We start from the raw sequence: 27751 nt of genomic DNA on the forward strand, positions 1-27751 counted from the left end.
AAGGCGGAATTGATATAAGTTACGCAACTTCAGCTACATGAATAACATAGCTGAAGTCGATGTACTTAGATCTACTCACCGTGGTGTCTTCACTGCGGTGAGTTGACTGCTGCCGCTTCCCCGTCGACTCTGCCTGCGCCTCTTGTGGCAGTGGAGTACACGAGTCGACGGGAGAGCGCTCGGGGGTCGACTTATAGACATACCCTGAGTTAGGAATGGAATCCAGGTCTCCGGACTCACAGTGTAGTACCCTATTCATTAAGACCATACTGCCTCTCAGAATAGTCTAAATCATTGAAGAATGTGATTACAGGTGAAAGTGGAAACAAATGGGGTTTAGGTGAGAATATCAAACTGTAACTGTGAAAGTGGTGACTGATTTGTACTTTTAAAAAAAATTTATATCACCAAAGGACTGGACCAACTCTGAAATGTGGCTAAAGGTATTAGCTATGTGGAAAGGATTGAATTCTCTTGAAAACAGATATAAGATTCAGACTGCACTTTCTGCTGAAACCTGTAACATTTAAAATGTTGTTGGTTTTTTTAGTTATCTAACGAATAGTGGAAACAAATTTTCATTATGTTTTCCCCACATCACTCTAATCCAAAAAGATTATTGATACATATTTCTGTATGCAAAGTACACTGGTTTCTTCAAAAAGGCTGAGACAGGAATCATATTGTTACTTTAGTTATACTCATTAAAAAATTATGTTGTTTTTGCTCTTAAGATACTTTACTAATTTGGTTCGGAACCTAAATACATTGACTGCACTTTATGAAATAGAAGAGTAGAGTAGGAAGTACCCATGTTAGGCATGCAAGAAAAATATTTTAAATAGTTTAAAAAAATTGTATAATACCACTTTTAGAATTAAAAGTCAGTTTATAACAACAACAATAATGATAATAAAAAGATATAAATTATTTTCTTCAAGTTGAACAAAAAGAACAAAAAAAGTCATTAATAATTGAAGTTGCCAAAGGCATGGCTATTTCTCTCTATACTGTCAACTATCTAATTTAATTACAAGTATTAAACTCCATGCTGAGGTCAACCAGCCTCACTTCCTCCAATATTACACTTCAGCCAGTGCTCATTAATGTGTCTACTGAATGGATTAGCACATCTGAAGATATATGTACAGAGGATGGGGGGACAGTCTAATGATAGCCAATTGTTCATTTGTAATAGGACACATGTTTGAGGCCTCAACTTATTATCACTAATGTGGAATTTATTAAATTCTAAAGAAAAAATACCAATACAGAAAGCCATTTTTCCCTTAAGGTGGATATAAGAGAGCAGACTTCTGCTGAACATTTGTGTCATCACCAAAGCTATACAACTAAATTCACTAAATGTTGTCAAGTTCAGAACATTTTGATTTTCTTTTAAAGGCAAATGTTCTATGAACATGCTTAGCTGCAAGACTTGCAGAACAACAAACATTCGTCTTTGGACCATGTATTCGTCAGCTATTTCGAGAAGTTAACAGTTCACGTCCAGAAGTCTCAAAGCACTAGAACATGTCATTCAGATTTGGAGCTTTTTCTTCCACAAAGAGTATTAACTCTGTTCCTTTTCCTCTCCTTACATCACCATTCCTGTGACCTCAGTAGCAATAAGATGTACAAATGTGACATCTTCTGTGTCAAAATAATTGGTTGGTAGAAAGTAATTTAATAACACTATAGTCCACCCACCCCAACCAGCTTTAATAATATATAAATTGTTAGAGGAACAAGCATTGTATTATTTTTAGAAAAAAACTACAAATTATTTTAAAGGAATGATTTCCTAAAATCCCTTGATATACTGTTACCTAAAGGAAAAGCTGTATTCAGAACCACCTACCTTTTTTGTTAGAGAGTCATCTGAATCAGAAGGCATTCTTGTTGACACATGAAACATTACTTCCACTGTAGAGGTAGCAAAATATGGAGTGGTCAATCCAGTGCTTTTGTTTTTTTGCAATCCTCCCATAAAGCCACAATGGTTTGTGAGATTCACCTAAGATCAAAGCCCATGTAACATTAGGGGGGGAAAAAGTAATATCCGGTGATAAAGATACTCTTCAGAGAAAGCCTTTTCAAGCATCAACATGTACATTTAAAAAACCCATAATTCTCTGCTGATGCTGATCCTTTTGTACTATTAAGTTTATCTAAAGGAGCAGAGACTTCCTAATTAGAACAGGTTTCAGAGTAGCAGCCGTGTTAGTCTGTATCTGTAAAAAGAAAAGGAGTACTTGTGGCACCTTAGAGACTAACAAATTTATTAGAGCATAAGCTTTCGTGAAGCTCATGAAAGCTTATGCTCTAATAAATTTGTTAGTCTCTAAGGTGCCACAAGTACTCCTTTTCTTTTTACTAATTAGAAGGATTTAATTAGAAAAGAAACTAACTGCAGTGAAGGAACATCTGTATTTATTGGCACAAGAGGGTAGAACAACAATCTCAGAGACTGGTGGGAGGTAAAGGTTAAAGGGAAAAAAGCAAGAGTGGTGTCTTGACACTCTCCTGGGAGCCAGTACTAGCAGTTGCTTTTCTTCTCCTCAGAAGACATGGGGAACCACCAAACAGAGAATCGATGGTGATTGTTCTGGCTTTCCAACAGGAAGGAAGGGCAACTGCTATAGTTCTGCTGGCCCCATCACAAACACAGATATTGCTGTCCCATATTTTTTCCCATTCCTGAACACTGAGGAGGGAAGTAAGGAGTAATCCTTTTGCAGTGGGTTATTTCTCTTCGCTTTATAAATCTAAATTAAATGCCTTTTTAAGTCGGGATTACTTTCCTTAACTGCATATTAAATGTTTTAGTCTATTGGCATGAAATTCTGGATTTTTTGTTGGTATAATAGCAAATACATTATTGCCTAGTGAGAGATTAAATATGTTTGAATCTGCTTGATTTAACTTTGTAAAAATGTTGCTGCAGAACTGCAATAATACATTATAATAATACGTTATCAGGTTTACAAAACTTCTTTAATTGTAAAAAAGTGTGTTTCCATCAAATATAAGACTTATTTGCAAATTTCCATCATATTTGCAAATTTTCAGTTATGGCTTTGAATTTCAGTTTTCCATTCTTACAAAGTGAAAATTGATGCTTTCTGATAAGAAAAATTCCCTATGCTTAGAATGTGTGTGGAAAGTCACTAAGCAAGCCAAAATTTGCCAGCTTTGGTCAAAGCTTTTTCATAGCTCAAGTCAGGAGCTGATATATTGCCTTGGAATTAAACATACAAATTCAAAAAGCAAGCGTTAGTCATTTAAGCTACTACTGTTTCTTGATCATTAAGCAAACTATTAAATATTAATTTCAGGTGGCACTTCCAAGAAAGCCAGAAGCAGTGATGATTCCTGCACTTCCGTGGGACAGGTCTGTGCCTGAAGCTTCTTCTTATTGGTGCTAGTGGGGGATCTGTCTTGAGCAGCCAGAAAGAGATGGTGATGAGTGTACAAAAGAGAATTTGGACCAGGGGAGAGTCAGTAGAATAGAACTACACCGAACTAACGCTCTAATGGTGGTAGTGGTACTTATATGATTATGCCATACCATCCACTTCCAACTGGTGAAAGAGATGGGGGGTGTGTGTGTGTGTGTTGCTCTCTAGTAGGCAGGGAGAAGAGAAGAGAGAAGCAGCATACCATTATTTCTCCAACTCTCAAATCTGAGCAATGTGCAGAACCTTAAATGAATTTAAAACCTTTCAGGCCTACACAGCAATACAGACATAGTTTAGTTAGTGTATAAAAGTCAGGAACAGGGTGGCTTATTGCACACTATTGAAAAGCCTCTGATTATGTAGAAGCTTCCACAGGTTCCCCTTTCAAAGCCAGTAAAGCTTTGCTGTCTCAACAGTTGATCCTCATAGCATCACTGACATAAGTATAACCAGAATTTCCCTCTTAGCGTCCTATTTTCAGAATAGGATGTTTCAGTAATTGTGAGCAGTAATAAGGAATAATAGAGATGGAAGATTAGAGAGAAAAACAATAAGCCTCCCATTTTATATTTGTTTTCTGCAATCTAACACAAAACTCAGAAGTTATAAATAAAACTTAAAATACACACCTCCCAACCCAGGCCTGCTACAAAATCCTCATAGGCTTGGCTTCCTCCAGTGTTAGTGAGGATGGAGTGTTTATCTTCTTGTCCCTCAGCAACATAAAATACTGCAATCTTGTGTGTCTCTCGGCTGTAAAACATAGGGTTGTCATTGGATTGTCACAGAGTATGAGTTCACCTTCAAGTCTTAACACAGAGACAGAAAATGAAAACACTACACACAGATCACAGCTTTCAGAATCAAAAAGGCAATGAAAGTGTAGTATAATTAAAAAAGTTTTTCTTTCTGTTCTTTGACCATCTTCTATCTTTTCATGTTCTTATCCTCTTTTCTATTCCTTTGCCTTCTCTTTTACAGTTTGCTAATAGGAACTTTCATGTGTGAAGGACCAATTCAGCATAGTGGGACATCGGCTGAAATCAGCAGCAACAAATGGTATAATAATGTATTCAGAAAGTTGAATACGAGTTTTACAGCTGAAGACATGAAATAAACAAAACCTATTATTTTACATTATGAAGACGACCCCTCATTACCATTAATAGTGGTAATCCTTGTGAATGATAAATGTGTCTCAGGAAGATGAATTTAATATCCTCAAGTAGCAAGGTAACTACTTGTTTCCCTGGATTGCTGATTGGTGGATACAGAGTTGAGCAACTTAACACAGTTTCCCACAACTGTCCTACTAATTCTGATACTACTAATTCTATAGCTGTTGAGACAGTCACATGATCGTTGGAGGACAACTGACAAAATGAAGAGTAGCCAGCAAATTGCAAATTCCTTGGCCCACTCTTTAATGTATTAAATACAGTCTTTCATATTCAAAAATACCCTGCCAATAAAGAGAAAGAGCACTAAACAAAATTTAAGATCTTTTAAAAACTAAATGCATCTCCAAAACTTTCACTTACTCATCTTGAAGCTAACCTACTGATGGGAATAAACACTGAGATCTCAACAATGATACTTGTGTACTAGATTATATTTCTCTGACATTCACTACTGAGAGCAGATGCTACTTTGGTGTCCATTCATAAAAGATTTAATAAAACATCTTAAAAGAGAAACTACAAGCTTGAAAAAGTGGCTTGCAGTGGACAGTGACTGAAACCTTTGTTGGTCACGATTTCATCCTGAAATAGCTTTAGCTCTCCATGAGAACCTCAACTCTAATCACTTTCATTCATCCTCAGATATTGATGGCTTTGATCCACAGCTATAAAATTAGTTTCAAAGCTATTGTAACTAAATTTTAGTATGTTTCCCTTTTATTAGATATGTAAGTACAGCATTTGGGCATTATAGCATGTTTTGCATAATGATTTTCATGGAACACAACAAAAATAGTATTTGACAAATGAATTACTTGTTTTGGGGGTGCAGGGGTTTATTCTCTTTTATGATAATCTATTAATTAAATTTTCATTTCATTTTAGTTTCACTTAATTTTTAGCATGTACTGCTTCCAAAATTTAGTGAACATGAATCACTCATTGGAACATAAACTAGTCTCCAATTCCATATAAACAATAGTTCAAACTCACTTTGAAAAATAAAATGATTAAATAAATTAGTTAGGTAATTAGGCAATTTTTAAAAGATAAGTTACCATTGTCTTGAGTCCAAATTTCTAAGTTCTCGAAGTAACTTTTCATTTTTTTTCAGGAGATGAAAGCTCCTTCTAAATAGAGAAAATTAATAACATTTGTATTACTTGTCCAGTAATGGGTATAGAACAATACAAAAACATATTTCAGTTCCATTCATGCAATCACCCACAATTTTCTTGCCTTCTCAAATTTCCTTTAAAAATAAATTATACACATTGTCAATTGTATGCCAGAAGGTCTTCTGCATCCTTCTTGAAGTCCTCTGAGTAACTCTACTTTTGCCAACTTTCCCCTCTCAACCTAGTGACTTCAGCTCTCTGCCGAAGGCTGGACAGGACTCCCTTTGGAGCCCATATAATTTACTACATAGTAGGCCTGAGGATAGCTGCTTAGTGATACATGACAGATTCATAGATCCCAAGGCCAGAAGGGACCATTTGTGATCATTTAGCCTGACCTCTTGTATAACACAGGCTATAGACAGGTTTCAGAGTAGCAGCTGTGTTAGTCTGTATCCGCAAAAAGAAAAGGAGTACTTGTGGCACCTTAGAGACTAAAATTTATTTGAGCATAAACTTTCGTGAGCTACAGCTCACTTCATCCGAATAAGTTTGTTTGTCTCTAAGGTGCCACAAGTACTCCTTTTCTTTTTACAGGCCATAGAATTCACCCAAAATAATTCCTAGAGCATATCTTGCAGAAAACCAACCAAACTTTATTTAAAAATGGTTAGTGATAGAGACTTCACCATGACCCTTGGAAAATTGTTCCAATGGTTAACTAGTTTCACTGTTAAAAATTTACACCTTATTTCCAGTCCGAATTTGTGTAGCTTTAACTTCCAGCCATCGGATCGTGTTATATTTTTCTCTACTGGATTGAAGAGTCCATAACAAAATATTTGTTCACCGTGTAGACACTTATAGACTATATCCAAGTCAACCCTTAACCTTCTCTTTGTAAAAACAGATTGAGTCTATCACTATAAAAACTGAACTCTACATTCCTGAATTGCAGAGCAAAGCAGAGTATATCAGCCCACCTAGTCATCTGTAATGCTTTTTGTCTTTTAAGAAACAGTTATGTTTCAGTAAAATAAGCACTATTCAATTTTTAAACCTTCTTGATACTACCCATAAAATACACCCAAGTGAGGTTAAGAGCAGTACCCATTGGAAAACAGGCTGCTTTGGCAAACTAAAGGCCCACTTAAGTATTAAGAATGGTTGCAACACATTTGCTACCAAAGTTCTTTGTGATCAAAATGTTTCACTCATATGACTGCAATATTATTTTATTGATCCAGACTTATTCTAGGTATATAGAATATCCATTTTCCCTTCACAGCAGGTAAGTATTTTGATGCTTAACCCTGATCTTCTAATTATGAGTTCAGGATTTCACTCAGAGATATGATTTTAGAAAGGCCCTTACATTCTGAAATACTAATTCTATATTTAAAAAAAAAAAAGGTACAGTCAACACAAAAAGTACCTTTCTTTCTCACAGAATTTTTTTTCACCCTCTATTGTTATTTGCAACATTCAAGATTATCCAAACTGAGAGAAATGAGTGGAAAAAAATCTCTCTACTTTTCAGATTTACATTTGTGCACTTTTCTAGGGAGAGGACACGTGCATCCCCTTTCCTCAGGCAGGGCAAGGGGGTGTTTACCAGTAACCCAGCAACAACAAACTTGCTGTTATTCCAGAGCTTGGGTCTGGTAGGGAAAGGTGCCTCGTCTTCCCCATATTCCTACAGACGCATAGAAGGAGAGCAGAGAGGAGGCAGTAAGAGTGTCTTTCTCCACCAATCTAAGGCTTCTTAATGGAGCTGCTGAGGAGAGCAGAGTAGGGAGAGAGAGCATTCTCCCACCAATAGCATCCCTGCACTGAGCTGGAAAGGACCTGTCTTCAATCCCGTCTCCATGGATTTTAGGGAGCAATAAGATCATCAAGCTGTTCCCTCCTCTCCCCAGTTTCTCCACAAAGTGGGTTGAAAGTAATAAAAAAAGTTTCTTCCCCGTTAGTAGATGCCCACTCCCCCATCTCAAAAATTCTGCTGTCAGTTGGCCAAAGGCATTCTTGTTCTACTGCCTAAAGTTAGGAGGATTAATAAAATAATGAAGGAGAGTTACATAATTGTTACCAAACACTGTACTTTTAAACAAATAGTAATTTGTGTTAAACAGTTTTTTTGTTTTTTGTTTGTTTTTTTACCTTTTATCCCACGAATTCATTCCCAATATACTGAGAAGTAATCTGCAATAGTAAAATGCTGATTGGGGCTTTTGTGGAGTTGGCTCATCCTGTTCCACAGCCTTCATGTTTAAGTCACTGAAGTGTTTTTCAACAAATTCTCTCTCTTCTGTGTGTTGTTTAAGAATTGCATTGATGACGTCATTTTCCTGTTTCTCTGAGATGCAGATAGGTTGAGGAGCAGGTATGTTCAGTGAGACTCCTGCTCTCTGTAAGCATTCAGGACTAGTGACACCTAAATAATGTAACAGCTCATCAAGAGCATCTTCTTCATCCCTAATTGTATCCCAAGTTGGCACAGTTTCTCTAAATTTCCTTTTTACTTCAAGTGCAATTCCATCCCTTACAGATACAGCCTCTACATGATCAGATGATGGGGCATCTTCTGGTTTCTCTTGCTGAAATACAGAAAGTGCCAAAAAAGTATGTTCTGATAATCCACATAAAGACGATGGCCCATACAAAATGGCAGAATCCCATGAGTATTTACCAGACAGATCACGCACTATAATTCTGACATTCGAATTAGCAGATGCAAGTCCAGCAGACAATCCTCCTCCAGGCATATTCTCTTCTGCTTGGATTTGTATACAAGAGACTAAAGTAGTGTTGTTTAATACAAAGAACTGGAGGTTTGGGCTCTCAAAAAGTTCAGGAGAAAGCTCAGGACTTTCACTGTAAGGATTGTCATTGTTCTCACAAACTTGGCTGGTTAGCATAGCAGGGCCTCCACTCATTGGATAGTGGCCTAAGTGGTTCACCAGATGTGTTATCACAGTACGAGCAGCAACGGAGATTAAGCCTTGTTGCATGTGAGTTTTCACTGTAAGACAATGAACACTGTATTTAAAATTAAATTTTGGGGAAGCAACATGGAGATTTAAATATTTATTTTGGATTTTTATTGCCTAGATTTTTCAACAAAGAATGAGCTTTATGAGACTAGGACACACCTAAAACAACCAGGGAAAATATGGATTTCCAGGAACTTTAGTTCTAAGTGTGAAGAAAAAAGTGAAATAATCACACAGTTATAGAAAGAATAAACATTCTATAATTGTAGAGCGTAGCCCATTTTCTCACCACAGCTTTTATGAAGAGCATAGGTCCACTTAGATATACAATAGTGATTCTTAAACTATTGAAAACAGATCTTAAGCTGCTGCTGAAGTAGAAGCTATTGCATGATAAGCAGTCCAACATCCAAAATTGCAACAGATTTTTGTATTTTGGCACAGTAGTACTTTGATGAGGAAAAACACAGATATAAGTGTGTGCAAAAAAAATCTAATCACCCTAATTGCCCAAGGGATTATACAGCTGTAGGTTAAATTAAGAATGACAGTGGATCACTGGAAAACATTGATCAAAGCTCAGGCTATTTATATACAGGAAACTCTAGCAGTAGCAAAACAGAAAATAAAAATCTCACATTGAAACTGAAAAAAATATGTACATATAAAAAATTTCAGTCTGAAAAATTTCTGGGAAAATCAGCAGGGAAAAGAGGTAAGTTAATCCTGTCAATTCTGTCTAAGTTTCATCTTGCTAAAGGTACTCGAGAAAATTCTTACTTCTTTGCCAAAGATTTTCCACTCTTATGGAAATGATATTAATTTGTAACAAAGGTTTCATAATTTTTATAACAAGCCAAGCATGCCTAAGAATTATTTTTTTAAACCACACTCTGGGCTGGATTCTCTGGTCCATTAAGTCCATACTCATACAGTGCAAAGTGGCCTTAAACCCGTTGAAGATAACTGGTGGAGAATTCTTCCTGCAGAGGGGAGCTCTCCAATGGTACTACTAACCCCTTTCCTCTCTCCCTGCCCCCTCCACAGTGTAAATGGAAGGAGTGGGTATATTGGGAGCAGAGCACAGGGAGTGGAGGGAGTGTGCCAGAGCAAAGCTTTGTTAAGCCACAGCTTGCACCAGAGAGGCTGAGGCTGAGTAGTCCTGAGCAAGTCATACCTGGGCTCCCTGCAGATCCTCCTCTTAGACAAAGAAAAGAAACAAGGCTCCATTTCTCAGAATTAGGTAGTCTATACATGATTGTAAAATATTACTAGAAAGGGTGGGTTTCTTTGGATTTTTAGTAAAAGTCTATTGGACTGCCTATTTCATTTCTAGCCTCTTCCTCTTTCCATGCAAAATTTAAGAGAATATACCCAATGTCCAGTTTATGGTATAAACTGGAGTAAACCAAACCATTTCCTTTTATACTATACAAGTTACAGTAATTTTTATACTAAGCAATAAATATTGCTTAATAGATATAAAACAGTTTAAGGCACAAGGTTTCTTGAGCGCTTTGGCAAAATAAGGGTAAAATGTATAACCTATAATGAATTTCTGTGAAAACGATTTAATGCCTGCATTTAGCAAAGTGTTGAGTGCATTTTGCTCTAACTGTTGACAGTAATTACTGATACATATATCTTTGTCTTCTGAGTGCAACAGAAAGCATAAATACGACAATGTTTAAAGTATCTAAAAATCATCTGAGAATGTTAATTTACACAAATCTTCACAAAAGCAAAGTCTGAGTTTGGAATAGCTGTACAGCATCACCCAGATGTTAACTATTTAAATCATTTAACAAATTCTACTACATGCCAAAAAATAGGCAAAATTCAAGCTCCTAGTTAATGTTTACAAAATGATTTCAAAATAGCTGAAAATATAGTATCATTACATATTAAGTGGATTTCACAATGTAGACAAGAGAACAAGAAAAAATATTCTGGCTTCTCTAGTCTCTCTCATGGTTGAAAACAGAGACTCTTTAAAAACAATCAGTTAAGTTGAATTCCATGCCCAGATATGGAAAGCATGCAAGCAAATTAAGTTATAGTGCCCTCTGCTGAAAAGTAGCAAGGACTTGCAAGCAAGTTTGTACAAGTCTTCTAGTGAAAATGAATGGGAGACTCTGAAAGTGAAATTTATCAAAGATTGTACTACCCATACTTCTGGGGGAATTCTGCACCAAAAAATTAAAAAATCTGCACACAATATTTTCACATTCTTCAAAATTCTGCATATTTTATATGGAAAAATAACACAATATAATCACACCAGTTTCAATTATATTTGGTCATTTATTTCAAAATACCTGTCAGCCAGTATGTCTATAACAATACAGACAACAAAAAAGATTCAGAAAATGTTTTTTGACAAATAGATTCCTTACTAGGCATATTAATACAGAACCCTGAGTAATAATTCATTTAAACTACAATATGGAACCATATTTCCTGCACCTCTCAGAAGGAGTGCAAAGGCTTGGGGGAGTCAGGGATAACAGAGGAGCTGAAGGAGAGGGAAGTAATTGCTGGGTAGGAGCCTGGATGTGAACTTGAAAGGTTACTGGGTATTGGTGGGAAAAGTATGGAAGAGGTTTTTTGGGGGTGCGGGGAGGAACTGTTAGGTAGCTTCCCCCATGCAGACCTTGGCTGACACCTAGCCTCTCCCCTTTAGTCAGGTACATCTGCCCCTGCACCCCCTTGTGTCCTTGCAACCCCTGGCCACATGTGTCCATTCACCCCCACTCAGCCATCTCCCTTCCCCCTGTAGATCTGCACCTCCTTCCCCCCTCTGCCCATGTGGCCCTGCACCTCCACTCCCATTCAGCGCCTGCCACAGTCTGTCCTCCCCCATGAACCCCTGTCTGACCCCCCCAGCAGCTCCACGCTGTCTGTCTTCCCATAGCTCCCCGTCTCCTGACCTGGCCCAACAGGCACTGTGAAGAAGACAGGCTCTTTCTCTTCCCTAGCTGGCTGGGAGCAGCTGCTGTGTTCTAGGGCCAGAGTGCCCTCTGGTGGGCAAAAGACAGAACTGTAGCAACATTCCAGCAGAAGCTTTTTTCTGTGCAAATTATTAAAAATATGCACAGCTCATTAATTATGCACATGCGCAGTGGCACAGAATTCCCCCAGAAGTATAACCAGTAAAGGGAGCTCTGCTATTGGATCACCTTTGCTGCAGATATTTACTTTAAGTGACTAGCACACTGTTGGTATTGTACAAACAAATAATATACTACTACTACTTTTGGGTTCCCAGGAGCACAGCAACTTTAGGCTTCCAATTTGTTGGCATTTCAAATTTGAGTCACCTTTAAGTGCTTTAGTTGATGCATCTCTGAAGGGTCAATCCATCCTTGTCTTTATACATGTCACCATAGAGTAAAAACAGATCTACTGAAAACTTTCAAAAGAAATGAAAGCTTGATAATGAGATGAGCAAGTGATTGCTGCTCTGTGAATTGATTATTAGTAATTTCTATATGGTATTGCCTAAAGGCCCCAAATGAGATCAAGATTGCATTGTACTAGACATTATACACACTTATGCACGCACATGCTGCACAGAGAGTAACTTGTGCCATGAAGAGCTTACAGTTTAAACAGACAAGACAGACAAAGTGTGGCGGGGTACCACAGAGAGGTGAAGTGACTTGCCCAAGGTCATGCAGCAGTTCAGTGGCAGAACCAAGAATAGAATTCAGGTCTATTGACTTCCAGAGCAGTGTCCTATTTTTTTGAGCACCCTGCCTCTCAAGAATACCACTTATTGGAAACCCATTAACTTCCTCCCTAAACTTCGAATTTCTTTCTTAGAGTTACCACTCTTTCTAGAAAAGAAAGAGTTCCCTGAAGAGGGAAGGAGGGGTTGAGGGTTCACTATAAATTTAGTCAAAGTGTATTTTAAGAATTGCTCTACCAAAACAAAATGTCCAAAACAAAAACAGTTACATATTACAAAAAAAGTATGCAGAACACTTCAAATGGCTGTTTAGCACATATCTGACAAAAATTTGCTTAGCATATATTGCTCTGGCCCACCTACAATGTGTAGTTAGCTCCCTTCAAACCATCTTTACTGTAAGTGTGTAATAACTGATCTACTCTGATAAGTTATTAATCCTTTTAGAACATAAACACCAAATTATATAAACTGAGAGATGAGAAACCACCTTAATGAATACATTCCTGTTCCTTCTCTCCCTTACATTCAGTTTCTCTTTCCCTTGACTTAGACCATTCTACTCTGTTTTTCTTTCCTTTATTCTGCCCACTTCATTGATCTACATATGAACATTGGACATGTGACCAGAAAGGACCTCCTAAAATATCAAGTCCAGTCCTTTGCTATCACACACAACTTCATCATATAATTCCATCATAAACTTCTGAAGCTTCATCTTAAAACTCTTCTGATGGTTAGACATCTACTTCTAATTTCCATCCTAAATTTATTCATGTCCAGTTTATACCCATTTGTTCTTGTGCCAACATTTTCCTTTAGCTTAAATAGAGCAGTCATATCCCCTTTCAGCTTTTGTTTTGCTAGGCTAACCAAGCCAAGTTCTTTTAGACTCCTCTTGTAAGATAAGCTTTCTTCATTCCCAATATCATCCTAGTAGCCCTTCTCTGCACATGTTCCAGTTTGAAATCACTTTCTTGAACATGCGTGACTGGAATTTTTCATGGCCACATAAGATTGGTGGCTATTAGTCAGACTGTGATCTATTAATACCCCCAAGCCTTTCTCCTCTTTCGTTTCCAACTGAGAAGCCCCCAGATCTGCCTTTGTGGTTTACACTGCCGCTCTCTCTATTGTTAATACCAGTGGAATTGCACCAGTACTACAGCAACGGTGGGAGAATTTGACAAAAACAGTGAAGACAAAGTCCAAATTTAAAACTCACCATTCTTTCTGGGAGAAAAGACTGGACATGATTCGCAGGAAGAGAGGAGGTGCCAAATCGAGAAGTAGGAATATCAGATCTGGTAAGCCAATTTCATGGTGCCCAGAAAAGGGAAGTAGTACAGGAGGGATTAACTGCATTGTAGATGGGACACAGCTTTCATTTCTATAGTCACCACCCAAAATCTGATCCTCATGAGAAACTTGTTGAACCTTTTCAGGCAGTTTACTGGTGCAGAAAGGACTCCAGACTTCTTTAGAATGAGAAAATACTAAAAGTAAACAACTCTTGCTAATATGAAGGAACTGTATGTGTTCTACTGCTCCCGTTTCCAGAAGGGAGGCAATTGCCTGTCTCAAACTCACAAGAAAAGGCCCCTTAAAGCAATATGGAGGAGGATGCAGCACAATGGTCTTGTGAAGAGAAAAGGTGGTGTAGTGGGTAAAGCACTGGACTGGGACTGCTATTCCTAGCTCTCTCTCAGACTTCCTGTTTGAATCATGTCCTTCATTTCAAAAGGGAGCTGGACTGTGCCATAACTCTCTCTGTGCCTTATCTGTAAAATGGGAATATTTCCCAACCTCACAAGGTTTCTGTAGGGATAAATTCATTAATATTGGTGAGATGCTAAGACAAGTACCATAGAAAAAACTTAAATATACATATTAAATAATAGAAAAATAACATCAGGCTATAGCCCTTCTCTATTGTACCAAGGAACCGGATGTATAAAGTGATACATGATAAAGTGATATGCTGGGGAAAACTAAATCTATTGAACCCAACAGTCTTTATAAAGGAGACCCACACAGCAGTTCTGATTGGTTCTCTCTAGGATTGCTTCTTAGAAGAAGTAGCAGAGACTAAATTGTTTTGAGATCACTGGATGAAATTTACTATCTTAAATATAAGTATTATTATGTTATTAAAGAAACCTGTCTTCTACTGAGGCTGAAAGGATGTTGATGCTCTCCTGAATATTGTGAATGACCCCAAGAACAGTGAAGTGGTTGGATGCCATGATATTGTTTCCTTCAGTCTCCTTGTTTAGCATCAGTCTACTGTTAAATAAATTAGGACCCTTTAAGCACAAATCCAGTATTTTACCCTCTCTTTCATGAATGGACCAAAGTATGTAACCATGAAAACCTCCACAGCATTACCACAACTACTATTGGCTGATCACAGTGTCTAAAATTCCACATTAAGGGACACATCTTGCCCAGGGTACACCTTTTTGTTCTATGTATTTATGGCTCATTAGCAGGCAGCATCTTAGTTAGTGATTATAATCATACTTGCTCATGATCACTTGGTAGTTTGCCAGGAGATTACCCTAGCTATTTTTTCCAGACTCAGATTCCTTCCTTTATGGGAAGCTTGATGGTCTTTCACCAATGATCTAACAGAGGCTGCAGAATCTAAGACAATGCATGGAATGGAGGATTCCATGTCCTCTTTATGATGTTTTGATAATCTTGGATCAGCAGGTGGCCTTGTGGGCTTATCGCTATTGCAGTGGTGCAGCTGAGTGGGAAAATAATGACTGAGTGTCTCTCCTACTCCGTTTGAGCCTCCGGGGCAGATAAAGACATAAGCTAGCTGTACACAGTCTAAAGAAATATCCTTTCCCTAGGCATGCTAAGCACAAGTCGTTCTGGTCTAACTGCAGCCTGTCAGAAGTGAATTAAGTGCTTTCTCTCCTCCCACCCCCAGAAAAGATACATGTGTCACCTTCAACTATAATAGCAGATGGTGGCAAGACTTTAAGGGAAAAATAAGTTCTATTATTTTATTAATTTTAAATAAAAGTAAGAACTGAACAAAAAGTTGAGGAAACCTTTAGTTAATTTCAGAACCTAAAATCTACAAGGAAAGATATCTACAGTAGGTTGAATATTTGTTGAGAGGAATAATAAGAAGAAAATAGAAAAATATTCCAGAACAGTGTAACAGCTGAGCACCTTTTAATAATTTTGACCCTGGAGTACAGTTCTGTGTGCGCAGTGGCTCTCAGCCTCATGTCCAAAGCACCAGCCTGTAAGAAGGTCTGAGGTCCAAGAGACACAGTACACAGATCCCAAAAGTGGCGTCTGTGGATGCAATTTTGTAAGAGAAAATGATTTTGCCTGCAGCTGTGGAAGAAGTCCCCCCTTTAAAGGTTTTATACAATTGTCTGATTTTTGCCAGCAAGCGACACTGCAATAGCTATGTAATATTTAGTATGGGGTTTTTTGTCTTAGCCTAAATACATATTGCTTTCACACACTTGTTACAGGAAAAAATCCTGCAACAAAAGTTGAAAGATCAGGACTAGATAAACTAACATTTAACCTCCCCCCCACTTTTAACATTTAGAATGCTACAAACTCTTGACCCTGGAAAAATAATACAAATTGATTTAACTTTGCAAGCTTTGTTAATATAGGAAAAGCCTTCCTACTATTTTTTTTTTTTTATAGATTTGTATCTTGTAATTCCAGTGGTATTTAAACAAAACTCCAATATAGATTTTCATTTAATTTCAGAACTGTTTCTTGTAAAGGTCAGCTATACTACCACTTTGCCACAGACACATGGAAGGGAGGACATGGACACAGATTAACAAATTCTATATACCTCCCTAATCCCTACTCTTGCCTGCTTCCTAGGGAATTCAACAAGACTTTGCCTACTCCCTCATTGGGATGCCTGTATCAGGCTCTGAGCAGATGCTGACTCTAGTGCATACCAACAGGTAGAGGGTTGCTCTGTGGGTAAGCCTCCACAAGTCCCTTAATGGTGGACTTGTCCCTGAACAATGGGAGAAGTAATATGTCCAGTCTCCCAATCACAGCGGTCAAACCTGCAAGGACTATCCTGCCTTTAAAATGCTAAACACATGACAACTGCTTATCTGATACAACAGACTCATGAATGAGCTTTCGTCCTAAGTAGAGTTTGGCACACTTTCTCCTTCTCCTTGTACATTTTCCCCACTAATACGCCTGCCCATTCTACCTATGTCCCCAAAGGATTTGTATGAAAGCACCCGTACACTGCTAAGCCTATGTCTAGTGAGAGGAGTGTTGTGTGGTTTGGCTTCATTGTAATTCAAATAGTGTGCTTCTGCTCCAAATACAGCCAACCAGCATGCTCCTTTGCAGCTGAGATGCACTACTTGGCCCCCTATTTGATCTGGCTTCTGACTACTCTAATCCAAAAACTTTGCTTCTATCACATCCACCACAATGCAAACAAGAGAATATGCTGTGGGATGGGTAAAACAGTGCTTGGTACTGTTCCCTGGGTGATGGCACAGGCAAGGAGTGCCAGGGGGCAATTAAATCTATGTTATGGTTTGTCAATTACATTTGGTAATCTAGCCTACTCAGATTTACAAAGCCTTGAAACTTTAAAGAAAACATATAAGGTTACCATATCTCATCTAAGGAGACATAAGGAACACGGGGAATTACCTTTATTTAGAAATTTAACAAGAAATCAGAAAAGAACCAATCATGTGAGGAAATGCAAAATGAAGAAAATCGATGCTAAGGCTTTGTGCAACTGGCATTCATTTAAAAAAATCTATTCAGGGTTGTCTTTTCAGATTGTCAGATTAAACAAGCCACACAGCGTTTGCTGCAAACCCATAATTACAGATTATTATAGTATACAAAAGATGCAAGGCATAAAAAGCTGCTGCAATTCACTACACTGTAATAGAACATGCAGTGGAAGTTAATTCTGGCAAATGCTTTAAATATTAGCTTTACATAATACGTATAGGTGAAACTGTAATTAGGACAGAATGAATCCTTCAAAGCTGCTTTCATTCTGACCCTGCAGATGATTACTTTTTGCTAATAAGACCACTGCCATTTGACAAAAAGCCAAATACAGTACCTTTCTTCATTCTTCAGTAAATTTAATAATTACAGCTCCTCCTGCCAATAGTTCTCAAATCAGACTTGTTCAATCCAATACTGAGCTTATTAGGGGGCAGCTCTATGTTTAGAATTCTTTGGCCAAAAAAGTACTTGAGGATGATGAAGCGTGTCTTAGACAAGGGCACAATGATTAGCCATTTTCCCCACATAAAAAAACAGCACGTAGTCACTACAGACCACAAAATCACCTGCTGTTAGCACACAGCTGCTACAAAAAGGTTCTGCATTTATCTGGCTCTTAATATCTTTAAGGAAGCCTACAGGGAACAACTTAATATGGAGGAAGAATAGCATTACAGAGAGTATTTGGTATCAATATTAAACTCATCTTTTTCAATTTTCTTTCCATTGAGGCCATTTGATAGATACATTTTGCAAGAAATGTGTCACTACTTTAAATCTTAGTTTCTCGCGTCTGCTGTCTTTATTTCAGAAGAAAGTGTTCTTAATTTCGGACTCTGATAAAGTTTGAAGTAGATGACATAAAACTGTATTCTAGAAATTAACTATTTTTCTTTTACAAATGTGTAAAACAGGCGCAATGAATTATGATAGGTTTCAATAATCCGTTTTTAAATATGGAAAACTTTCAACAGTCTTTCAAATTCTGTCATGTCAGTTTAGTGATATTATAAAATTACACTAGGAAGACCATAAAAAACAAAATTATAAAAAAAGAGCAAAATGAAGACTTAAGTGCACTCATTTACCTAAAACAAAATGAGAAGTAAAACACTTACACATCACATTGCAGTATTTTACACTTTTAATACACATGAACAGAAGGATCCGTATAAGATTGATTTCTATGTTGTAAAGGATCTATTTATTTTAGTTAACTGAGTTGCAATTGTTCAAAATTACACTGTTTCATTCTATATTGATGAACACTACGTATTGTCTAAAATGACATTAAATATAATTTAAAATTCATTATGTAGACACACTTCAGTATTGGAAACCAAGAGACTGTCTATTCTCTTTTAAATAAGAGTTCATCCAGACAATTTGACATACCTTCTGTGACTGGCTGGAGCTTAGAAGATCGCTCTGAATCAGGGGAATGTAGTGGTTCTGGTTCTTTCAGGCTTTCTAAATGCATAAAAGGATCATAATCCACAGATGCCAAATCAGAAAGGCTTAAAGGAAAATATTTTGGGTTGCTGAAACACTGAGCTCCATAGACACATCCATGCAGAACCTAGAACAAGATCAGGATTTCAAGACCAATTACTAACTTTATTTCATTTTCTGATTAATTTGTTAAAAACAGAAAACCTACCACCAAACAATGAAACCTACTCAACAGGGTAAAAAAAAATGTGGGCTAGTTTTAGACATTGTATGTTCATGGATCTGAACTCCTGTCTGCAAGTGCTATATTTAAGGAGGGTTAGTAAAAACAGCAGCACGTGTAAAAGGGATATGTAATAAAAATACAGTAAATATATAACTTATCATAAACCAGTAAGCAACCTCTACCTCTAGATTTCCTATTCTCTATGTATCTACATTTCAAATGTAAGATTTGGGGGGGGGGGGGTAAAGTCTGTCTTTGTTTTGTACTTAATGGCACTGACCATATATTTACACCACACAAATTAAACAAAGGTTAAAATAATTCAATCTGTAAGGGTTACATTCCAATCTACATACATTGTCTTGTTTGTAGGGTTGACCTTCACCACGGCCCAGGGCCGGCTCTAGGTTTTTTGCTGCCTCAAGCAAAAAAATTTGTGGCCCCCCTCTCCCTTTTTTTTGGCTTTTAAACATGTTTTCACTTTGCAATGTTTAAGTTTGGGTTTTTTTGACTGTTTAAAATTTAAAAAAAAAATGAAAACAGAGAATTTGTAGTTAGTGAAATAAAACAAATTTCCTACTAGTGTACTCATTTAATTTTAACAAAATCACAATTACAAACAATTTGGGTTCAACTATACACTGTAATGAAAAAAGTTCGTGTCTTCCAGTGTGCCCCATTTCTCATAAATTAAAAGAATTTATATGAATTGAATTTTTCTGGTTTTTATACTTGCATAGTCCTTTAATAATTCAGTGAAATCTAAATTTTTTGCAATGGTACTTTCAACTGAAATTAATGCAAGTCCTGACAAATGATTTTGAGACATGGTGGACCTCAAATAATTTTTTGGTAATTTCAGTTTTGAGAAACTGTGCTCACCAGAAGCCACTGATACTAGTAATGTTAAAAGAATGCGGAATGCTATAGCAGGGTTTGGAGTGAAAAAATAATTTCTTGCTATAAATTCTAATACTTTTAGAGGAGAAGTTTTAGGACTTATTAGCTCAGATAAAGCTATTAATTCATTATACAATTCTACTCCATCAATGTCAACAGCGTTATCAGTACTGAGCGCTAAATGTAGGTCTTGGCAGTGCTTCATGAGATCTTCTTTGGAAAACTGATTTTTAATATTTCCAATATCGTATACAAATTCAAAAGTTTCACAGTGACCATGCAACTGAAAATCTTTCTTCAACGGAAGCTATAGCTACATCCAAAACCAAAAAACTACATCTTTGGTCTGTGAATACACTAACCACGATCGATTAATTTGTTCCTCATTTTTCATTTTTTTCTTCATACTGGATGGCATAAATCGACGATTCGACTCCTTAAATGGATATTCAAATGTAGACTCTAGTTTTGAAGGACCTTTTCTCACAATAATCACTCGCATTGCATCAGTAATTATTGTCGGCCATGTACTTGTAACCAATCCAATGTCAGCTCCACCATCCAATAATTATTCTTCAGTTTTAGATTTGGATAACAGTTCTTCGTTTCTGAACTCTTCAGCTGAAGCAGTAAATCTTTGGATGGATTGTGATTGTTCGTCTTTCTCAGTTAGCGAAGATAATCTTTGATCGTATTGTTGTTCATCTTTATCAGTTGATAAAGATAATCTTTGGTTTGATTAGTGTTCATCAGTTGATGAATAATCACTTTCAACGCATTGCTTAGAGCTTTCTCCTTGATTGTCGACTTTTTAAAAATACTTATTTGAAGTACGAGATAGAAACGGCAAAAAGAATTAGAAAAACTCTCTTTGTTGCCAGTAGACAGCACCGGAAAGTCATTTTCGTTTTTGTCCCAGCATTTTAGCCCTATAACCACTGGCACTGACGTGACACGGAGATTGGTGCGAATGGCGCCGATAGGGTGGGACAGTACACACAAGTAATTGTGATTCCTGATTTAATCAATCAATAACCCATTAACGATTACACATTTACACACATACACATTATGAGTGACCGTGTTATGATGTGATACGATATTTTTCACGTCATGCTCCTATCACACTATTGGAGATTTTTTTGATCTTCATGTATTATTTTTTTTCCCGAACATTGGTGGATTTTTCTGAAAAAAAGAAAAAGAAAAAAAAAAAAAAAAAGGATGGCCGGAATGCCACCCCTGCTTGCTTTGCTGGTGCCTAGAGCCGGTCCTGCCACTGCCCCTGAAATGTAAACCCTTTGAGTAGTATTCTATTATTTGTTTGGCACTGACCTTCTCCTGGACCAACATTATCTACAGCACTATATGAATGATTAAACTTCTTTAGATCAAACATCACAAAATGAGGCAAAACTAACTATTTAGGATATATCCCAAGATTAAGTAGTTCTGGGTAAAATGCATAAGTTTACAGGCAGAAGACGCCTATAGTACAGTCACAGAATTTGAGTCAAATGAACAGAAGGGTTCTGTCTTCACTCCCCATAACTGACATCACCTCCAGCTTTACAAGTTTTCATTAAAAACAAAACAAAGCAATGTAAAGCACAAGTACCTTATATACACTATTAAGAACAGATTGTTCGGTCTTATTTTCAGCTCCTGTGGTGTGAAGAGGTTGCAGTAAGGTCTTTAAAGGCAAGGCCATTATCCAGTCCAATAAACAGAGAAGTAAAGAAACCACCAACTGTAACAACAGTATTTTTAGTTATAATTCACTTAAAATAGCAGCCTGCTACTTTACATTTTCGACTGTATTTTGTTTTCCTGCTTTAGACTCTCTTCCTAATTTAACCATACAGGTAATCAACCTTAGGCAATACCACCACATTAAAGTTACTTAAAAGCTACTGTATGCCTAAACTCCATATTGTAGGTGAAAGCTCTAGCTGCTGAGACCCCAACCTATATTCTGTCCAAGGACTATCAATATGAATAGCTTTTCATTAACATCATCGTGATAGGTGGGTGAATAGATGTGCCTGTGCTGATAAATTTTCATGATTTTGCAAAGTTCACTGAAAAACAAATTTGTTTAAAATGACAGATCAACAACATGTAAGTGGGGCTGGTGGAATGTTTGCACTTGAGCCTCATGGTAAAGAATAAAAGATCATGCAAGAGTAAACTATCTGAATTGCCTTTACTACTTCATAAATATTGTTATTATTTCTTCATAATCTGCTACTATAACTATACAGCACCATATATTCATTGAAGGATATCCAAATGCTTTCCCATGTCAACAACTATTTTACCCTATAATACACCCATCTTTCTCTAGTGGCTATTTTTACATTGTCCATTACACAACAAACACTCCAAGGTTTCAAACACAGATCAGACTACTAGTTCAATAATAATGGTAAATTCATGTCAAACAGCTCTCTCAAAACACAATTAAACTTATTTGTAGTTTAAAAACCTAAGGAAGTGGCCGTCGTGAAATAAATAAAACTGAGTTCAAATAAACAGCAAAAAAATTCTTCAAAATACTTTAAATATGTTTTAAAGAGTCTTTATCAATGTGACAACAAAAAACCCCTAAAGCGATTTCTGAAACTATATTTTATTGTAAGACATATAAGAATAATACCCATTTCACAGCAATAATCTTAACTTTGCCCCACAGTGACATCATGCAATAAACACATGACGATTAAGGGATTTTAGTATTTATGGTCCCAGATTTAGATGACAGAACATAGCTTGAGAAGAAATCTCCTTAAATAGAGGAACCACCTGCCAGTGTAAACTTGGTGGAGGTGGAGCTCTGCTGTGCCTTACACCAGTTGCTACCCAGCCCCAGCATAAGGGTTCTATTATTAGCATAAGGAGAAGGAGATGGCATCTTATGTGTGTTTTGGGTCTGAGGTGTGGGAAGAGGAAGGAATAGCTCTGGTGGAGCAGAGGAACTCTATGATCTTCCATGGCTGTGAGGACTGATGGAGCTCACGACAGTGGAAGAAGTTAAAGCAAGTCCCCTACTGCTCTGCTTTCCACCAGGGCCAGGTGACCAAGGACAAGAGAACCACAATCAACCACATACTGCCCTGAGTTGAGATGCCCCTTTCAAAAATGGCCATTGCCTTTCATTGCTCCCAATAGAAGTGGAGCCAAACTGCCCTTAGGGGATGGTAATCCACTATGTTATGAAGAGGCAGAAAGGAGCACTGACAAGCAGCTGAATGAAAGCAGAGGCCATCTTTGTTAAAGGCCTCAGGCCCACTCAGAACAACAGGAGATTGCCATCTTCAGAGAATTAATGAAGAATTATGTGCTACTCCTAAAGAATGCACTTTAAATTGTTCTTGGTAACAATACAAAATGATAATTAATCTTAAAGCGGTCTTCAAACGTAGTCTATGCACAAGATTTCAATACATTAACTATATAGAAAGTTTGAAAAGTCTGCAATACTCCAGTATTAGGATCTTTAGGGACAAGAAGAAAAGGCCTGACACAGGGTGCTAAGTTTATTAACTGAAAAATTTTAAGATTAATTTTAACTCTAATAGCTTTACTTGTAAATTCTGAGAAAACTCATTTTATTCTCAAAGAATAAATGCTGTAATTTTGCGGAGAATATACTATATTTTACATACAAAGAGTCTGAATCCTTAAGGCAAAAGTCAACCGTAATCATGGAGCCATGACTGGCAATTCCATAGTTATATTAACAGTAGCATATAAAAAAAGCATGATTAATGTCTAATTACCCTTTTGTCCTGTTCATAAGAGGAAGCTTCTGTATTGGGTAAAAGCTGAGTAATAGTTGCTATCAGGATCTGTGGACAATAAGTAGTTTTCTTTAAAAGTTACAGTTCTTTTAAACTTAAATATCTCATCAGGCAAATGTGATACAATACCATACCTATGGCTAAATTCTTCTAAAATTATGTCAAACTGTAGCATTCAGTTGGATTGTTGCTTGTAAAACTATTTTTATTGAACTTCAAAAAGACACTACCTAATGAACATTAGGGGCTAAGTTATATGTGCCTCATGCAGGTGTGCAAGGAGGTAACAGAGGCCTTCCTCCACCTACCTAGTACATCCATGCAGGCAGCAAACTTAATTTGACTAAAAGCACGCTTTATACTTAACATCTATAAAAACATTCACATCACAATCTTCAGTTTGCTACTTCAATTTCAATTATATGATTTTCTAAAATCCCTAGAAAACTGCAAATTGTTTAAAACATTTTGTAATTACTTACTTGAATAATTTTTAAAGGTGAATCAGCTTGGTATGTTTGAAGCCTATATACATAATGAATCAGCATGTTAAGCATATTGCAGGCAACATGTGCAACTGTTTTATTTGGAAACTGTAAAAAAGAGAAATGAGTGATAATTACTTTATGACTCTCCATGGTTTCAAGCTATGACACACTGAATATGATGGACAAACATCTCATTAATAGTATTACAGATTTAGAAAGAGATTAGCAGGACCTGTGGAATGAGTCCATTGCTTTATACTTACTGATCTTCAATTTAACATGAATTACTTTATGATCAGAGACATAAATGGAGTCACTTGATTTCATAGGAGAGGGAGAAAAGACCCATGGGCTGCACATCAAAGGGAAAAAACCTTAAGATTTATGTTTAGGGTGGCTAATAGTCCCTAGTTCAGAATTGAAGCAGATGGCAAGTAGCTGTGCCTTCTTAGAGATTCTGTCAAAACCAAAAATGAATGAAGCAGTAAGCTTTCGTGGGTAAAAACCCCACTCTTCAGATGCATGAAGTGGGTTTTTTTTACCCACGAAAGCTTATGCCCAAATAAATCTGTTAATCTTTAAGGTGCCACCAGACTCCTCGTTGTTTTTGTGGATACAGACTAACACGGCTACCCCTCTGATACTCAGTAAGCAACAGGATCATGCAAGTAAACTGGTAGATGAAGAGAGAAAAGATTCAGATTTACAGAACATTCATTTTCCTTTTGTTGGAGAGGTGGTGGCATGGATTGAACAGACTTTTTATGAACAGGTGGGAAGCCAGTTTTCAGAGTACCAGGATGGCAGGGCTGACGAGGAAAGCTTTAAACAAGGAAGCAAAGACAGAGCTCAGGTAAAAAAAAAAGCAGGACCTAGAGTAGCAAATGGGAAGACTACCAGAAGAGGGAGAGAGTGGAGGGAACTAAATGGTGCTGAGCAGACAGTTTCAAAAGGAACTCAGGGATACTGAGAGATGAGAGAGAGAATGGGTAAAAATGTAAGATGGGGTATTGAGAGGCAGGGGAGAAATGTATTTAAAAAAAAATCTAAGGTGACTATAAAGAAAAAAGTACAACATAATGAATAAGTATTTCTTTTATTTAGGACACTCAGGTATAAAGGATGTTTTCCAAATCTTTTACATAGTTAAAGTGGCATGTGTTGAAGGAGATAATGTTAGAATCTCTTCATCGAAAAATACTCAATGAGGAAAAAGCTTCAGGGACTTCACAACATAAAGGAGATACAAACAGCTGACCAGGATACACAAGGACAGCAGACCCTTACTTGTACCCTAGCCTAGGCGACATCTGATGGTATGGGAAGGATTGAGACTGAGAACCATGTTAGGCTATTTCCCTTCCTATACATTTTACTGTTCCTTAAACTATTAACTGCAGACACAGGCTTTGGAAATTTAAGAGTCAATTTCATTCTTAATTCTAACATACCCCTCTCTCCCCAAACCTAAGCTAGATATACACAAAAAGCACAGTGTTATTAACACGAATGCAACTGTAGACAACCATTTACAGAGAGCATAAACTGCACAGAAGAAAAACATTTATACATAATATACAGGAAAAAGCACGCAAAGGAATTCTTACTCAACAATATAAACTTTCTGCATCCTTAATTAAACCGAGTACTCTAAACCATATTATCCCTGAATCACAGATCACCCAGAAAATCATTTTAAGTGATTCATGGATGAACTATATAGAAATAACAGGGCTGTAGTTTATGTTACTGACATACAGAATGAGCTCAGACATGACTTAAGGATTTTACATTTTTCTCCTTCATAGTTGTTTAATGTTGAAGATTTAGAAAATAAATCAGTTCAGAGTGTCTTTTATACATTTATTAAAAGATTAAGCAGAAAGTTATAGAACAAATATTACTTTAAGCGAAATATGCCACTAGCTAGGTGAAGTTGGTTCTCCTGACAATTTACAAGGAATACGATACAATGGTCAAACTGATATTACAGTTGGAATACAATCTATAAGTCAATGGTCTGACTTATCTGGCTTGCCAATTAGTAATGAAATAATACTAAGTTAAGAAAAACAATCCTCAAGATTTTACAGAAAGGTTGATGGGAGAATCCCTTTACTTTAACTTGCTTAAATAACTCAAAGTCTGCTGAAAGTAACAGCTGTTATTTTGTCTTGATTCTAAAGACATACAATTCAAAATAATTTCCTGGTAGCCTCCCTTTTGGCTACCTGTCTCCCATTAAACTTTGCTGTTCACAAGGATTATATTAATCTTGGTTTGTCTAATATATTTCCCTCCCTATATAAACATTGTCTATAGTTCGCTGAAAGTCTGGCACAAACACCAAATATTTTCTAAAACTCCAGACTAACAGCAGCTTTAGAATGACACTGGTTTAACCCAGGGATCCCTCACTGTATCAACGCTTAAAACACAAAACCATATGTATACATACACACACGCACGCGCTAGTGGGCACTGGAATTATTTGAGGGCCCTCTAATTGTTCTACAGAAGGATCTTCACACTTTCTTCTCTTTATAGTCTCTAACTCACGTGGTTGGTCCTAGTTGACATTTACCGGTATCTTTGTTGACAAGATGTGATCTGTGCTTTTGCATGCAGTGGGGCTGTGATCTTTACCTCTCTTGGTTATACTTCAGACTTGGCTTAGTTGTTCCAGTGCTCTTCACTTCTCCTTCCCTGGGTGGCCAGTCCACGGAATAGAGCAGGATACAGCTCAGGTATCTTGTTGGTGTGAGAGAAAGTTCCCCCCCTTTTTTCTCCAAATGGTAAGCATCTTTTGTAGGGATCAAGGATTCCTCTACTCTGCCCTAATAAATACTCTTGCTTAATTAGCAGTTCAAGGCTGGTATAGATCATCAGGGACTAATGACTTGACACCTTTGTATTGGAGTTACATGGAAGGTTTCCAGACTAGGATGTATAGATTGTAACCCAAATCATTACTAAATGCAAACAGAGGTCTCCTGAAATCAGCACACAGGAAGTTATCATGTGATAAGAAACTGTTAGGCAAGCTTCCACTTTAGGCCCCAGATTCAAATGTCTTGATTGTTTAAATATAATTAACGACTTATTCAAGGATATGCATTCACTCATTTCCACACATTCTCATGACAGTGAGTTAATTCTGACACTGGGAAAATAGTTTAAGAAGTGGGGTAGTGGCTAGGACAACTATACAGCCTTTATCCTAATAACCCTTTGCCTATGTACAAAAAACTGCTTTAAGCATCTCTTAGCAATGCTAACCTTTGTTATACATTTGGTCAAACAAAGTCACTCACAGGCCTAAGTCCAGATACAGCCTATGTTCCTTACGTATCCCTCCCCTCTATCGAGTAAGGGGGAGGGGGGGCATTGTAACACCGTAGTCTGGAGGGGAGACCTACGCTAGAGAACTTTAGGATCAATCAGTTGTCTTTACATTATTCATAAATTAACAATAATTTTAATAATAAAGCTGTTTATAAACTTATAATTTTAGAATAAAGCTAAAATAATTTAAAACATTATAAAAGCAAGGATTACATCATCTTAATGCGTGTTAATTTTCATTGGATCATCAGTTCCATCAGGTGAACTTTGTATGTCATTCTGAAACCAACAGAACTCCACTGGCCATCACATAC

General features: G+C 37.1%; 1 protein-coding gene across 9 annotated transcripts in view; it reads right to left on the reverse strand.

The window, feature by feature from the left end:
- Positions 1 to 27751, reverse strand: part of RALGAPA1 (Ral GTPase activating protein catalytic subunit alpha 1) — a 241989-nt gene that overhangs the window by 67623 nt on the left and 146615 nt on the right. For all 9 annotated transcript variants that reach the window (XM_043550010.1, XM_037900616.2, XM_007065253.3 and 6 more), the window contains 8 exons: positions 24087 to 24197; positions 23584 to 23652; positions 21420 to 21551; positions 18619 to 18802; positions 7921 to 8782; positions 5701 to 5772; positions 4091 to 4214; positions 1862 to 2017 (listed from right to left, as the gene is read on the reverse strand). In XM_043550010.1, coding sequence (XP_043405945.1) covers positions 1862 to 2017; positions 4091 to 4214; positions 5701 to 5772; positions 7921 to 8782; positions 18619 to 18802; positions 21420 to 21551; positions 23584 to 23652; positions 24087 to 24197 — 1710 coding nt within the window. The remainder of the gene's footprint in view (positions 1 to 1861; positions 2018 to 4090; positions 4215 to 5700; positions 5773 to 7920; positions 8783 to 18618; positions 18803 to 21419; positions 21552 to 23583; positions 23653 to 24086; positions 24198 to 27751) is intronic.

Source organism: Chelonia mydas, chromosome 6 (assembly GCF_015237465.2).
Source record: "Chelonia mydas isolate rCheMyd1 chromosome 6, rCheMyd1.pri.v2, whole genome shotgun sequence".
NCBI classification, from domain to species: domain Eukaryota; kingdom Metazoa; phylum Chordata; order Testudines; family Cheloniidae; genus Chelonia; species Chelonia mydas.